The following is a 14190-nucleotide window of genomic DNA, read 5'->3' on the forward strand; positions in this document are numbered from 1 at the left end:
TTTTGTACAAGCTAAATCTTCCATTAGATCTCGCATTCTTTGAGGACAGGAACAGTGTTTCACGTACCTTCATATCCTCAGTGCCAAGAATAGCACCACTTGAGGACATTGAAGAAGACAATGCAGAAGTTGTTTTGCATGCGTTTGACCTTGGGGGCTTAATCATGTGATTCTAACTGAACAGGAAACACTCCCTAAAGATGAAGTTCTTCTGCCCTACTTAGAGTTCTAGGCAACAAATTCAAGCAGTTTAAGAACAGCTTTTTTTTGTTTTCCAGCCACGCTTAAATGCCAGTCACAGAGAGGATTCTACAGCCCAGTCATATTTTAAGGATAGGCGTGGGTACTTGTCTGTAAACTTTAATTACATGTTGTAAATTTTACCGCACAGGAGTTAAATACCAAATCACCTTGTTCTTTTCTAGATACTTGGAAATCCTGATTACATTTGGGGAAGAATTTTCCCCATACGCAGTGAGCACGGGCCTGAACTGAGACTCACAATTAGTTACCTGTACAATATTTTGTCTTTTAAAATGGAGTTATACGGTTGGTTCCAAAGCAGGCAGAGAAACTGCAGTCTCCACCAGCATCTGCTCAGTGAGCCAAGAATCAGACTGATCCAAAACCCGATCATGCACACCTCACTATGCCAGAGCTGCTTTACGAAGAAACCAAATGTATGTGCATTTCCACCTCTTTGGCACCGAATTGGTACGTGTGTTTGAAGGATGGAAGACAAAAGCTTACAGCTCCGTCTTCTCTGCCCTCGGAGAAGCCCTCCTGGCCCTCATCACCAGAAAATGTAGGCCTGTGCAAAGTTCGTCTCTCTCTTCCTCTTGATCAGGAGGACCTCTCAGCTGTTGAACCCCACACTGTCTGCAGTGGTGCTAATTCCAGAGAGGCCGACAGAGGAGAGGCTCAGCAGCTTGGCAGCCCCACGTCCCCGACCTCACTTACTCTTAGCCGCAGCTTCTGAACCAGCACCATTTCAAGGGGGCACTGACACAGCAGCCACGTTCACTGGGGCCGGGCTGCTCTGGTGGGGGTGGCTGGCTGTGGGGCCAGAACTGGGACTGGGTTTGGGAGCCTCATCACTGGTTATGCCAGGAACCCCTCTCTGAAGCAACAGCTCTTCTCCTATGCTCTTCCAGGCTTTGCCCTCCCAGAACCGCTGGGGCTCTTTTGCCTGATGCTGGCCTTTCGCATCCTCTTGGTCATGTGAAGGAGCTGTCTCCGCCTCCCGTAGGTCTTTTTCCTGTGTCTCTTCTGCCCTGGATGTGCCTTTTTCTATGCCTCCCCAAGCCGCCTAGGGAAAGTGGTTGGCTCAGGGTTTGACAGCGAGAAGACAAATAAATAGTGGGTTAACAAGAAAACAAAGACAAAACAAAACAAAGCTTGCTGATATCCACTCGATGAGACATTCTATCTACCCAAAACTTAAGAAACTTCAGGACTGTGTTCCAATAGAAGCTAAGCACATCCATCTCAGTTCTGTTCTTGAGAACAAGGTAGATGACCACGGGGTGGGTATGCAGACCCAATGGAGCCACAGAACGATTTGTCCCCCCGGGGCTTCCACTCTCACTGAAAGATCATGATGGTATTTTAGTTGCTCTGATCTGACCGTCTGGTCATATCTCATATTTAACAACTCTCAAAAAATATAATTACCTCTTTCCCTGGGTCCCACTACTCTGTCAATTGAATGCAATTCCTTTTGGGGAGGATTGAAACTGGGAAGGCACGTACCATGAAACTTGGCAACGTCATTCCCCGGTGGGACCCAGCCTCTTCTTCAGTCAATGAAGTGAAGTGACAAAGAGCTGGAAGCTTGAGAAGGAATAATGTTTTTCCATTACAGTAACTTCTTAGCATTCATTTTTTTTTCTTACATAATCCAAGAAGCACCTTACTTGATTGTTTATCTCTCTGAATCTGAGGAATATCATTTTTCTTAACGCTGACCACAGATTCCTGCAGATCAATACATGATGATTAGCACTCTGGCTGGCCTTGCTGCTCAATATGGTGAGGCTGGTTCCGTGTTACAACAGGCAATTCCGATGTATTCATGGGTACATGGAACCCGGGTTCCTGGCAGCCTCTCCCATCAGCCAATTCTGGCCTGCGGAGGACATCCCATCATTGAGTCCTCAGTAATGCCAGTGTTCCCCTCACCAGCACATTCATGTTGCCTCAGGAAGAAAATATCTGCAGGGATCTTCTGGGGAACATAGTGAGGCGGTGGTTTCTTGGGTCTTACGTAGTTAATCCTTTCTGACGTTACCATCTCTCTGAACTTTCCGATCCTTCTTAATACCGTGTCAATGGCATTGCAGCAACTCTACCTTATACATGAGGCCAGCATTATGTACAAGTTTCATGGAGCTTTCCCAACAGAATTTTAGGGCTGGACTTATGTGCCCTTGCCAGAATCCGAACCCTAAATCATTATGGAGGGTGCCCAGGTCAACAAATTCTCCATACCCAGACGGCATAAAGAGAACCTTTTGATCCATCACTCTCAAGACCCGTGTCCAGTATGTTCTATTATTTCTGCTGATAATGTTAACAACATGTGCTAGTATTAGCTTGAAGCTATATTCTTTTGGAACTTACCTTATTAGGTAAGTTTGCACTTACCTTATTAGGCTGTGTTGAAACTTTGTCCTGAAGTAATGAGGAGTGGCAGGGCATTTCTTGAGCAGAATAAATGTTAACTTGGCTCAAATGGAGTCAATTGAACAGTTTTCAGGAGTGGGGACGCTCTCCTGCTCTTGTAAGTGGTAAGGGTTTGCCCTTGCTGGCGCCGAGGGTTCCAGGAAATCTGGACGTTTCATATTTTTAGGTTCATCCACCTAAAGAGCCCGATCTTGGGTCTGAGGGTTCCACCTTTTAACGTCAGAGATAATGATTTTAACATCATTGCCCCAGCAATTACTACCCCTCTCCTATATTATTATTCCTTTCTCTATTGAATCATTTCAATTTGCAGGCACACACTGTATCATCCAACTTAAAAACAAAACCAGTGAAAACACGAAAATTTTGTCTTGCTCCCATGTTCTGTTCTCTACTCTCCTTAATAACAAAACTTACTAAAATGTTATACATTCACCATCTCTCTGCTCTCTCATATTGTATTCCCTTCTAAACCTTTTCCACGGAACCTAGCTTCTGTCCCTATGCTTCGCTAATACTGCTCTTGCCATCGCATCTTGCCAAAACCAATGGTGACTTTGTTTTCCCAATTTTACCGTTTTTCTCAACATCATTTGAAAGCTGACTTCTCCCTCCTCCTAACACAATGACATCCCTTGCTTCCGTTCAACCAGACATTCCGTCCTTTTTTTCGCATCTTCCTCGGAGCTCTTTCTTGTCTTCTTCTGCTGGTCCTTTCTCTGTAATTTAACCTCCAACGATTTGAATATCTCAGGGTTTAGATCTGGTGTCACTTCTCTATAACTTTTTTAGGTAATCCCATTTATATGTTGATGATGTCCAAATATTTATCTGTTATTTCAATCCTTAGGTACAGATTCATATATTCAGCTATCTATTTGACATTTTCACTTGGTTATTTCATAGACCTCTAAAATGTTAAATGTTAAAAAAAATAGTTTTTTTATTTTTGCCCTCCCACCCCTTATTAACATTTGCCACTCCATTTTAGGTGGCAGTGTCGCCTCAAATGCTAACGTAAAAACAATCTAAAAGTTTTCGGAATATTCTTTTTCTTCAATTCCTTCCCTTCATCTAGCCAAGTAATAAGACTGATCTGCTTTACCTGTACAACATATAGAATTCATCCATTTAAAAAGGTCCTAACTCGGGGCGCCTGGGTGGCTCAGTCGGGTGAGCGTCTGACTTCAGCTCAGGTCACGATCTCACGTTTCGTGAGTTCGAGCCGCGCGTCAGGCTCTGGGCTGATGGCTCAGAGCCTGGAGCCTGCTTCCGATTCTGTGTCTCCCTCTCTCTCTGCCCCTCCCCCATTCATGCTCTGTCTCTCTCTGTCTCAAAAATAAATAAACATTAAAAAAATTAAAAAAAATAAAAAAATAAAAAGGTCCTAACTCAGGGTGCCTGGCTGGCTCAGTCAGTGCACCCTGTGACTCTTGATCTCGGGGTTGTGAGTTAGAGTCCCATATGGGGTGTAGAGATTACTTAGAAAAATAAAAATATTTAAATTTAAAAAAGTCTTGAGGTGCCTGGGTGGCTCAGTGGGTTAAGCGCCTGACTCTTGATTTTGGCTCGGGTCATGATCTCACGGTCATGGGATCGAGTCCCACATCGAGCTCCAAGCTAAGCCTGGAGCCTGCTTAACATTCTCTCTCCTTCTCTCTCTGCCCCTCCCCCACTTGTGCACAAGCTCTCTCTCTCTCTCTCTCAAAAAAAAAAATTAAAATTAAAGGAAAGTAAGTGTGTGTCTCTTAAAAAAAGAGTCTTAAGTCTATTACCACCATCCAAATCTGAGCCATTATGATTTCTCACAGGGACCGCTTACTATACTATAACTTACTAGTTGGTCCCCTTAATTGTACTCCTCCCCATTCAACACATACCATATCTATTCTTATAACCAAAGTAAGCTGAAGTCTACATATAAGTGAAATTATATTACATATAATTTCAATTCCTTCGATGTCTTCCCATTACACTTAAAAAAAGGTTTTTTAACGTTTATTCATTTTTTGATAGAGAGAGACAGAGCGTGAGTGGGTGAGGGGCAGGGAGAGAGGGAGACACAGAATCCGAAGCAGGCTCCAGGCCTTAAGCCATCAGCACAGAGCCCGGCGCGGGGCTCCAACTCACGGACCATGAGATCATGACCTGAGCCGAAGTCAGAAGACTGAGCCACCCAGGTGCCCGTTCCCATTATACTTAAATCTAAATTCCCTCTGATGACCTACATGGCTTTTTACAATCCTGCCAGTCACCCCTTGCTCTGGTCCTACTCTGCTCTTACTTCTTCAAACACTTGCTCCTCAGGGTACTGGCACTCACCAGGATATTATTTGTCCAAGATGGCGCATGACTGGGTTATAATTGTGACTCAAGTTTTGGCTTGAAATCTCAGTGTCTCAGGTAGGTCTAGTCTGACTACACTATGTAAAGCAATTCCTCTCCTCCAGTTATTCTCAGTTGCATCAGTCATGACTTATAACCCTGAGTTTGTTTACTTGATCGTTATCAGTCTTCCATAATGTTTTCCATGACTATGCATTACGTGAGAGCATGGACTTTATCTCATTTCATCTGTATTTATAGCACCCAGGGTCATGCTTAACACGCAGATGTTCAACGTGTGAGTGTGTATGTACTTATTAAATAAGAAATAAAAACAAGAAGGAAGGGGCACCAGGGTGGCTCGGCCACTTAAACGACCGATTTTGGCTCAGGTCATGATCTCACGGTTTGAGAATTTGAGCCCCGCGTGGGGCTCTGTGCTGACAGCTCAGAGCCTGGAGCCTGCTTCCAATTCTGTGTCTCCCTCTCTCTCTGCCCCTCCCCCCCAAAATGAATAAACAAACAAACAAGCAAACAAAAAGAAGTAATTTGTCTGCACTTTCTGTAACCAGCTGGCTACGTTCGTTCTCTTAGAGTAAGCCTAAAAAACTCTACTCCAAACACCAGGAGTAAAAGAAGTAGTACAGATGCTTCATTCAACTCAGAGTTATTACCATTTTTGCATGATTTCTCTGAATTAATATAATCTCAGAAGCTAAACCACTTGTTTTGGCTACATCATTTTCATCCGCAATACGCCAGTAAGTGGAATTATGTATAGTAAGATATTCCTAATATGGCTTCTATTTCCACCTTAGTATCCTTGGCCTGGCTGTTATTCAGAGAAACTGGATACTGAGGTGTTATTTTTGTAATGTGAGTAGATAGATGATCAAGTTTCTAGGGTCCACAATATGAAGACATCAAACATGAAGTTTCCAGGATTTCCTTTAGCCCTCAGGGGTTTTGTTGTTGTTGTTGTTGTTCCCTTGCCTAATAAATCTAAATAAATTGGTCTCTGCATAGGTGGGTGGTGGGGACAGGTACTCTTTAAGTCAATATTGAAAAGAATGTAAGCTTCAGTTTATGCATCTAATTGTCTATTGTTTCTTTAACTTACAAGGCAGTCAATATACATCTTTTTAAATCTATCGGTTTAATCAATTTGTATCTTGCACTGTCAGATTCAGAGAAGAAAGATTAACATATGAAACTCAGGTGGAAGTAATTTTTATTTTTGCCAGAGTTATTGATGAGAATATTTATAAACATTTTCTTTTCTCCGCGCAAAGTTTATGGCTACTCAAGGCTGGTTAATAACAGGGTCAATCCCTCCGCAATATCCTTTCCGCAACATAAATGACATGCTGTTGTTGAGGTTTCCCAAATAGACATTTCATAGATAACTTATGTATGATCCAAATAGTATTCTGGAATGTAGAGATGCTCCATATTGAATCAATGTCTCCTTTGACAGTTTTGACGTTTTAACATCTCAGTACATAAGTTTTTGATTGAAGATCTCATCTTATGAGGGTATCACGACAATCAGTTCCCACTATAGTCCTAGTCTGCTAAAAGCAAACTTATGCGTTTTTTGGGGGGAGAAATATACTTCAATAAGCAATAAATAGTTCTTTTTTTAGCCAACCTTGTTTTATAGAAACTTTCTATATAAACTCTCCTTCTCTCACACAGATAGAGAATCTTTCATTCATCTATAGTCTAAAATAATTTTTGAACTTGCTGTGACAGTATTTATTTTAATCACAATACATATCTTGCTTGTGTTAATAACCAGTAATAATTTCTGCCGCATTCCTAGAATTACATAACATTTGATTAAGGCTGTCACCATATTGAGCTTTTTCCGAAGGTGGATACTAGTCAGATGATCTGAGAAAAATAGTGTAACTAGGATCATGGGGACTGAGTGAGTTGCTTTTCATAAGAATGCAAATAACAAGGGGATGCTATTACAGTTGTTCTGAATTCGTTGTACAATTTTGCATCTAGAGAAATGATTTAGACCTAACTATGAAAATACTCTCTCCTCTGACGGTTGACATTAGGATATTAACTTTTATATGTTCTGAAACATGTTTAAAAAAAAAACAACTCTGAAGGGAAGGAGAAAGAGGGAGAGAGAGAGAAGAGCAAGAGACAAAGAGAAAGAGGCAAACTCGTCTCTACATGGGATTTCCTAAGTTACAACTATAGTTACATTAAATATATTTAAGAGTAATTAACCATATGAAACCAACATTAATGCAAGAACTGAAGACCGCTAAGAAACATCATGTCTTCCTTCCTAGTAAATGCTAGCCTTCAGATCCATTTGTGGTGATTAGTGATTTCTTCTTTTTAGGATACACTTTGCTTTCCACAGCACCCTTAGAGACGCCTGCCGTAATTTATTGTTCCCCAGAATTAGAATCAATGAATGGCTTGGATAGATGAGAGCTATCAACTCACCAATCATCACAGCTAATTCAGTCTCTGGCATAAAGTAGCTGGAGGTGGCTACGAGAAAAGCCAAATAGTAAGCAATGAAAAGGAGGAGGAAGGAGATGACAGCTTTCATGGCTCCCACATGGGCTTCTATGCTGGGGTCCCTGCACCCCGTGGCACTGACCTTCATCTGCCTGGTATGTCTCCACAGGGAGAGGAGCAAGAGGAGAAATGAGATCACGGACACGGAAAAGGGGAATAGCGTCAACAGGTTGAGGCAAATCTTGATGGAAGCATATTGGGCTTTATTTACTCTGCATTTCACAGTTATGTTTGTTTTCTTCTTTACCTTAACACAAGACCTGAAATCATCGTTCAGATTCTCAGAGACAACAAGGCTAATGAACACAGAGAAGGCCAAGCATCCCAGCAGGATCCTAGGAATCGCACTGTCAATTTTCCACTTCATCCAGAGGAAAAGGGGATGGAAGAAATTCGCGATCTTGAGGAAATAGAAAATGCTGAGGCAGGTGGCAAACCAGACATTTAGATGGTTGGTGAGCGTCCAGAAGAAGTCAATGATTCTCATTTTTTTACCGGTAGTATAGACATCTGGATACAGCCCCAGTATAAAATAGTCTAATAGTATGATACATAATAGACAAATTCTGGATATGGCCAGACTTGTGAGGATTAAGTCAATGGAGGCAATCTTCCTATTCTTGATCCAGTTCATGCAGTTTACCAATCCAATGAATGCATTCCCTAAAATCCCCATTGCAAATTCTCCAGCTGCTATGAGCATCAAGGTGCTCTCCACTTTATCCAGCATGGTAAAATACAGAAATCTCCAACCGTTCCTAGTTGGACTGATGTAGTTGGATAGGTACACCTACTTCTTGGACTTTGTTGTAATTTTCTTTACCTCTCTTATTGTAGTCTCTCTTGGGGTGGAGACTGGAATGATAGGTAAAGACTGAAGCTATGATCATTAAATCCTTATCAGTCTTGAGAAGTTAATGTGATTGGTAATCCCTGGCCTGGCCACCTCGTGTATCACGTGTATGTAAAACCTGTATCAGCAGGTTTTACTTTTCCACACATGGCCAGTTTAGGCTGAGCTACATTTTAGGATGCAAATTAGACCCATTCCCTTTCATGATCCTGCACTGTCTTTCTAAGGCTATGTTTTTTGTAAGCTTGGGATTCATTAATCTGTGGCACATACTAGTAACCTCAGTAGGACTGCTAGATTTAGCAAATAGAAACACAGGACACCCAGTTAAACTTGAATTTCAAATAAACAATGAATGTGGGTTTTTTTTTTTTTTTTTTAGTGTATGTACTAATCACATGAGATTGCTGAAGTTCAAATTTAATTGGGTATCCTGTGTTTTATCTGGCAAATCTAACCTCCAAAGATTTTCTAGCAAATAGAAAATGGGCCAAAATCGAAATTCACTTTGCAAAATGATAATATTGATTACTACTAAAAATCTAAAGTTTGGGTTAACATTCAAAACCATAGATTTTCAGGGAATTTAAAAGGTTAACACTAAATATAGATTATTTGGTTCTAAAAAATATTTTAGCTCATTTATCTTGGTTGTTCAGATGAACATGCACAAGGTTTCATATCATAATGCATTGTCTTATTAGTCAAGTGACATTTAATGGTCATTTAGTTTGTGATGCTATATTTATTTTTATTTTTTTAATGTTTATTTATTTTTGAGAGAAAGAGAGGGAGAGACAGAGCACGAACAGGGGAGGGGCAGAGAGGGAGGGAGACAGAATCTGAAGTAGGCTCCAGGCTCTGAGCTGTCAGCACAGAGCCTGATGTGGGGCTCGAACTCACAAACCACAAGATCATGACTTGAGCTGAAGTCAGACGCTTAACGGAATGAGTCACCCAAGCACCCCTGTGATGCTATATATATATATAATGAGATGAAGGAGTCATAATAAAAAACAATATCGATTACCTTTATATTTTCCCTTTTCATTTAAAAGGTACTCAAGGGCAGTTGTACACATGAAAGAAGAGGGCACAATCCTGTATTTTGATCTACTCTCTGCCCTCTGCCATGCCAAATTGTATCTGAGAATCTACATCCTTAGCTCTTCTAGACTATTCGGCAGGAGACCGATGGTGAAATTTACCTCATTCCTACAGACGAACTCTTACCTTTATGCAGCTTCTCTAAATTTAGAGTTACTGAGAAACACTTTGCAACATAGTGTTTCCACGGAATAATTCTAGGGGTGCTCATACCTTCTTTGGGAACACATATCTTATCCATCCTCAAAGGACAAACCTTCATTCCTGAGATGCAGCTCTGATTTGGCGGGGGGGGGGGAGGAAACATGCCTCATTCTGTAGCCATCTTCACAGATGACTGCTTTCCTCTGAGCTTAGAAATGATCCCTGACCCAAGTACATCATTTCCTTTTCCATAGTGTCCTGGTAAATAAAGGGCCTTCAGTAACTATAATCATACCTTTACCGAAATAAATTTTAGAATACGTTTTTTGTTTGTTTGCAAGTGAGAGTAGATTTTATACATAGCTGTGTAGTATAGCATGGAATTTATGGTGCCGGTACTATGAAAGCAGGATGAAAGTTCCTTGAAAGATTAAAAATACAACTATCATACGATCCAGCAAGCCCGATTCTGGGTATTTATCTAAAAGAATTTAAATAATGGAGTGCTAGGGTGGCTCAGTTGATTAACCATCCAACTCTGGATTTCGGCTCAGGTCATGACCTCACAATTTTGTGAGATCGAGCCCCATATTGGGTTCTGCACTGACAGTGAGCCTGCTTGGGATTCTGTCTCTCCCTCTCTCTCTCTGTCCCTCCTCCATGCATACTCTTTCTCTCTCTCTCTCTCTGTCTCTCTCAAAATCCATAAACTTAAAACAATAAATAAATTGAAATCGGGGTCTCAACGTGATATTTGCACTCATGTTTACTGCAGTATTATTCACGACAGCTAAATGTAGAAGCACCCTAATTGCCCCCTGACAATGAGTGAATAAGCCCACATATGAGTGAATAAAGAAAATGTGTTACATACAGACAATGGATTATCATTCAGTCTTAAAGAGAAGAAAATCTTGCAATACGCAAACACACCGGCGGACCTGGAAGACATTGGGCTAAGTGAAATAAGGTAGTTACAAGAAGGACAAATATTGCCCAGTTCCACTCATATGGGTATCTAGAATAGTCAAATCATAAAAGCAAACAGCAAAACAGTGGCTGCCAGGGCCCGAAGGGACATAAGAATGGTGACTTGCTATCCGATGAGTATCAAGTTTCAGTTATGTGAGAAATATAGGTTCTAGAGATATGCTCTACAATATTGTGCTTACAGTTAACAACTGTTAACCATACTTTGTACACTTAAAGATTTGTGAAAAACGTAGATCTCATATTAAATGCCCTAACTACAATAAAAAAAAAAAAAAACAACAGTAAAGAAAACAGAAAAAAGAAATTTGTGCGAGGGGGTTTGGTCACCAGCTTACTACTTTGAACCCCGGTCATGGTCAGTGGAGGTATTTCAAACACTGGAGATACAGAAAACTAAATATGGAGGAAAGGACTTCAGACTAATGGAGGGAAACCTTCCCAGAAGTACTAATCTTATAAAATATTTATTGCATCTAAACCTGCAGAAGAATTTAAAGTTCGTTGCAGTGAAGAATTAGCAGATATTATGCAGAATACACTAATTTATCCCATCAAGAGAACATCAGTTCTCCTGTCTCATACAACAAATAGCATCCGAAATGCTAGGATATTAGAAATATAGTTGATTAAGTTTATATACATAAGACTGTAAACATTGGGACTTTACGGAGTGAATTTTACATCATCATATGCAGAAAAATTGATAATCTTCAGGCAATTAATATTTTAGTTATAACAAAAGGAAATGAGTAGATTGAAATAGACCAGAATTTGACATAGCAAATGGCGGGAGCTGAAATGCACAGTCATTATTGGAACAGACGTGAATTTAGACGTGCCAGATCAAGTGTTTCAGTGCTACTCTAGTAACGAAGGATTTGTTGTTCACGGTAGAATTAGGTTTTTGTAGTGACTCTTTATTTTTCTTCTTTTTGTGTGCGTGTAATTTACTCTGTATGTGTTATGGGCATACATTGCTTTTTTACTGATAGCATGTAGTTACTCTACAATGTAACTCTACAATGTAGTTACTCTACAATGTATGCTAATTTCTTCTCAATGAATTGCTTTTCTAGAGTCTTGAGTGGTAAGAGCCCTTGCAGGTCTTATTAAAAAAGGAACCTGAGCAAAGCAGTCTGATTGGTATTACTTACCCCCATCCTTTTACCGAGATTGTGAAGAGCATTTAGGAATACCCTTAGGGAGAGATGCTTGAATGAGTTCTGTTCCCATCCTACTGCTGTCTGAACAGCAAGTTGTTTGTACAGAAATTTAATTTCAAGGAAAACGAATAGGAGGTTCCAGAATAAGGTCCGCCAGAATATATTATGTAGGAGACAACCTAAAGCCTCACTCACTTGGGAGGAGACAGATACATAACTGGGAAACTGAACCAGACACGGGACAGGGGAGATCCGAGTTCCTAGTTAATAATCCAAGTGGGAATGACCCAACAGAGCCACCAAGGGGGCAAAATTAAGGGTCAGCAATGAAAATATGTGATAGGGAAAAAATGAAAAAAAATCAGTGCAGTTCAGTGCACTCTACCATGGGCCAAAGTAAAATCTTAAAAGAAAGTAACTAGGCAGTACATGCCTAACCTCTGCAGTAAGGCGGCAAAAAGAGTAAGTGTGAGCTCTGAAATTCTCAGAGGAAAGAGTGAAGGTGAGAATCTGGGGTGTAAAGACACAGAAAGGATATATACATTCATGTGCTAATAAGCCTCAAGAACACTTCAAGATGTGTACCCAAAATAAATGGGATAACAGGACGAAACAAGAATGTATTTTTTTTATTAGGCAACAAGATTTGGTTTTCAAGTTTACATATAAAGCTAAGATTTTACATCATGCAGGCTGTTTTGCCATACCTTGGCATCCTGATAGATGCCTGCCTCAGCTTGTTATTCCCAATAATTAAAATGAGTGAATGACCAGAAGGATAGAGAATTGGTATAGCTTCTCCAAACATCACAGCGAACTTGCTTTCTTTCATAAGGTGGCTAAAAGTCGCCAAAAGGGAAACCTCATAACACACAAAAAGGAGGAAGAGAAATGAAGTCATAGTTTTCATGGCTCCTGCTTGGGCCTCTGTGCTGGGACCTCCACAGCCTGTAACACTGGGTTTCATTTGCTTGACATGTCTCTGTAGGGACACAATTAAAAGAAAAAGTGAGATCAATGACACAGTCCATGGGACAATTGCCAACAGGTTAAAGAGGGTCAGCGGGTTGAAGAATTGACTCTTACTCACATGGAACATTTCAGTGCAGTTACTTTTATGTTCTGCAATTTTATGAAACTCCTGATCATAATTTGGTGTCATTGCCAGTAGAAGGCTGACCAAGGAGGAGATGGCCAAACAGCCCAGCAGAATCCAGTGAATCACTGTCCATTCTCCCTCTTCAGCCAGAGAAAAAAATGGGTGGGAGAAGTTGGCTATCTTGAGGAAATAGAAAACATTGAGGCAGGTGGCAAACCATATACTTAAGTAGTTGGCAACTGTCCAGACGATATGCATGATGGCTTTTTAGTTTAGCATTTTCATAAAAATCTAGGTAGAGATATCATTATGATGATATTTACTATCATTATACAGAGCAAACACATTCTGGAGGTGGTTAGACTGGGGAGGATATAGTCAGTTGAGGAGATCTTTTTCTTCTTAATCCAGTCAACCCAGTTTACCAGTCCAGTGTATACATTCCCCAGAATTCCTATTATGAACTCTCCAGTTATTATGATCATGAAGATGTTGTCTTCTGTACAGAGCATATTGGTAGAGAGAACACCCTGCTCTCCATTATCACTGCAGATGGGCTAATTTACAGATTCTCAGTTGAAGGGTGGTAATAAGTTCTTCAAGTCACGAAATAATGTTTTCTTTTCATTCACTATTTGGATTTTGATATCATTCCAGGAGTACCAAGTTCTCTTTGGAAATAGGATGGCTTCTACATTTGTGAGGACTAAACCAACTGGTTGTTCCAAACATTTTGACTAGCTTTGAGCCTGGGCAAATTATAATCATCACCCTTTTAGTGAGTGGTAAGTGAAATGTTTGGTTGAAAATGCTCTCATACCCATTAAAAGAGATTCGATTTCAGGAATTTGCAACAGGCTTCTTGCTATTAAGTTTTGAGTACTCCGTTTGACCTGTTGAACTGAGTTTCAAACAGGGAGCCACAGAAAGCAAAGAAAAAAAAAAACATGTATTCCATAAAAATCACAATGTGTAAAATGAAAGTTCATTTTCATCACCATAAATTGTAGGCCAATCAAGAGTCAGGTTTCCTGGCTCTTGGAAATGAATTTTAGTTTTGGAAATGATCAGTACAATTGGATTAGAGAAAATTAACATTCAGTCAGAGGATAATAATTTTCATTTTCATATAAATGGTTAATCAGAGAAGGATATGATACCAATCTAATTATACATGCTATAGTGTTATTAGTCAGGCAGGCACGTGGCAATATTTACAATAATTTAGCCTCTATGCAGTTTTTTAATAGAAGTGAAAGATGCTAGAT

At 40.3% G+C, this 14190-nt stretch overlaps 2 protein-coding genes and 1 pseudogene across 2 annotated transcripts; 1 reads left to right on the top strand and 2 right to left on the bottom strand.

Annotated features, from left to right (window-relative positions):
- The first annotated feature begins 803 nt into the window (after positions 1-803).
- Positions 804-1225, top strand: LOC124501010 (ATP synthase F(0) complex subunit C2, mitochondrial-like; annotated as a pseudogene).
- A 6132-nt stretch (positions 1226-7357) lies between these two features.
- On the bottom strand, positions 7358-8293 carry LOC124501855 (taste receptor type 2 member 7-like). The gene has a single exon (XM_047066325.1). The coding sequence runs from the start codon at positions 8291-8293 to the stop codon at positions 7358-7360; it is 936 nt and encodes a 311-aa protein (XP_046922281.1).
- A 4074-nt stretch (positions 8294-12367) lies between these two features.
- Positions 12368-13434, bottom strand: TAS2R8 (taste 2 receptor member 8). Its single transcript, XM_047066327.1, is given in 3 exon segments — positions 12368-13189; positions 13191-13223; positions 13225-13434. Coding segments are annotated over 3 exon segments (1065 nt in total).
- Positions 13435-14190: the final 756 nt, after the last annotated feature.

The sequence above is a fragment of the Lynx rufus genome, unplaced genomic scaffold (assembly GCF_022079265.1).
Source record: "Lynx rufus isolate CCGP_SWC_20201006 ecotype Redwood Valley unplaced genomic scaffold, mLynRuf1.p SCAF_7, whole genome shotgun sequence".
In the NCBI taxonomy this organism is placed as follows: Eukaryota; Metazoa; Chordata; class Mammalia; order Carnivora; family Felidae; genus Lynx; species Lynx rufus.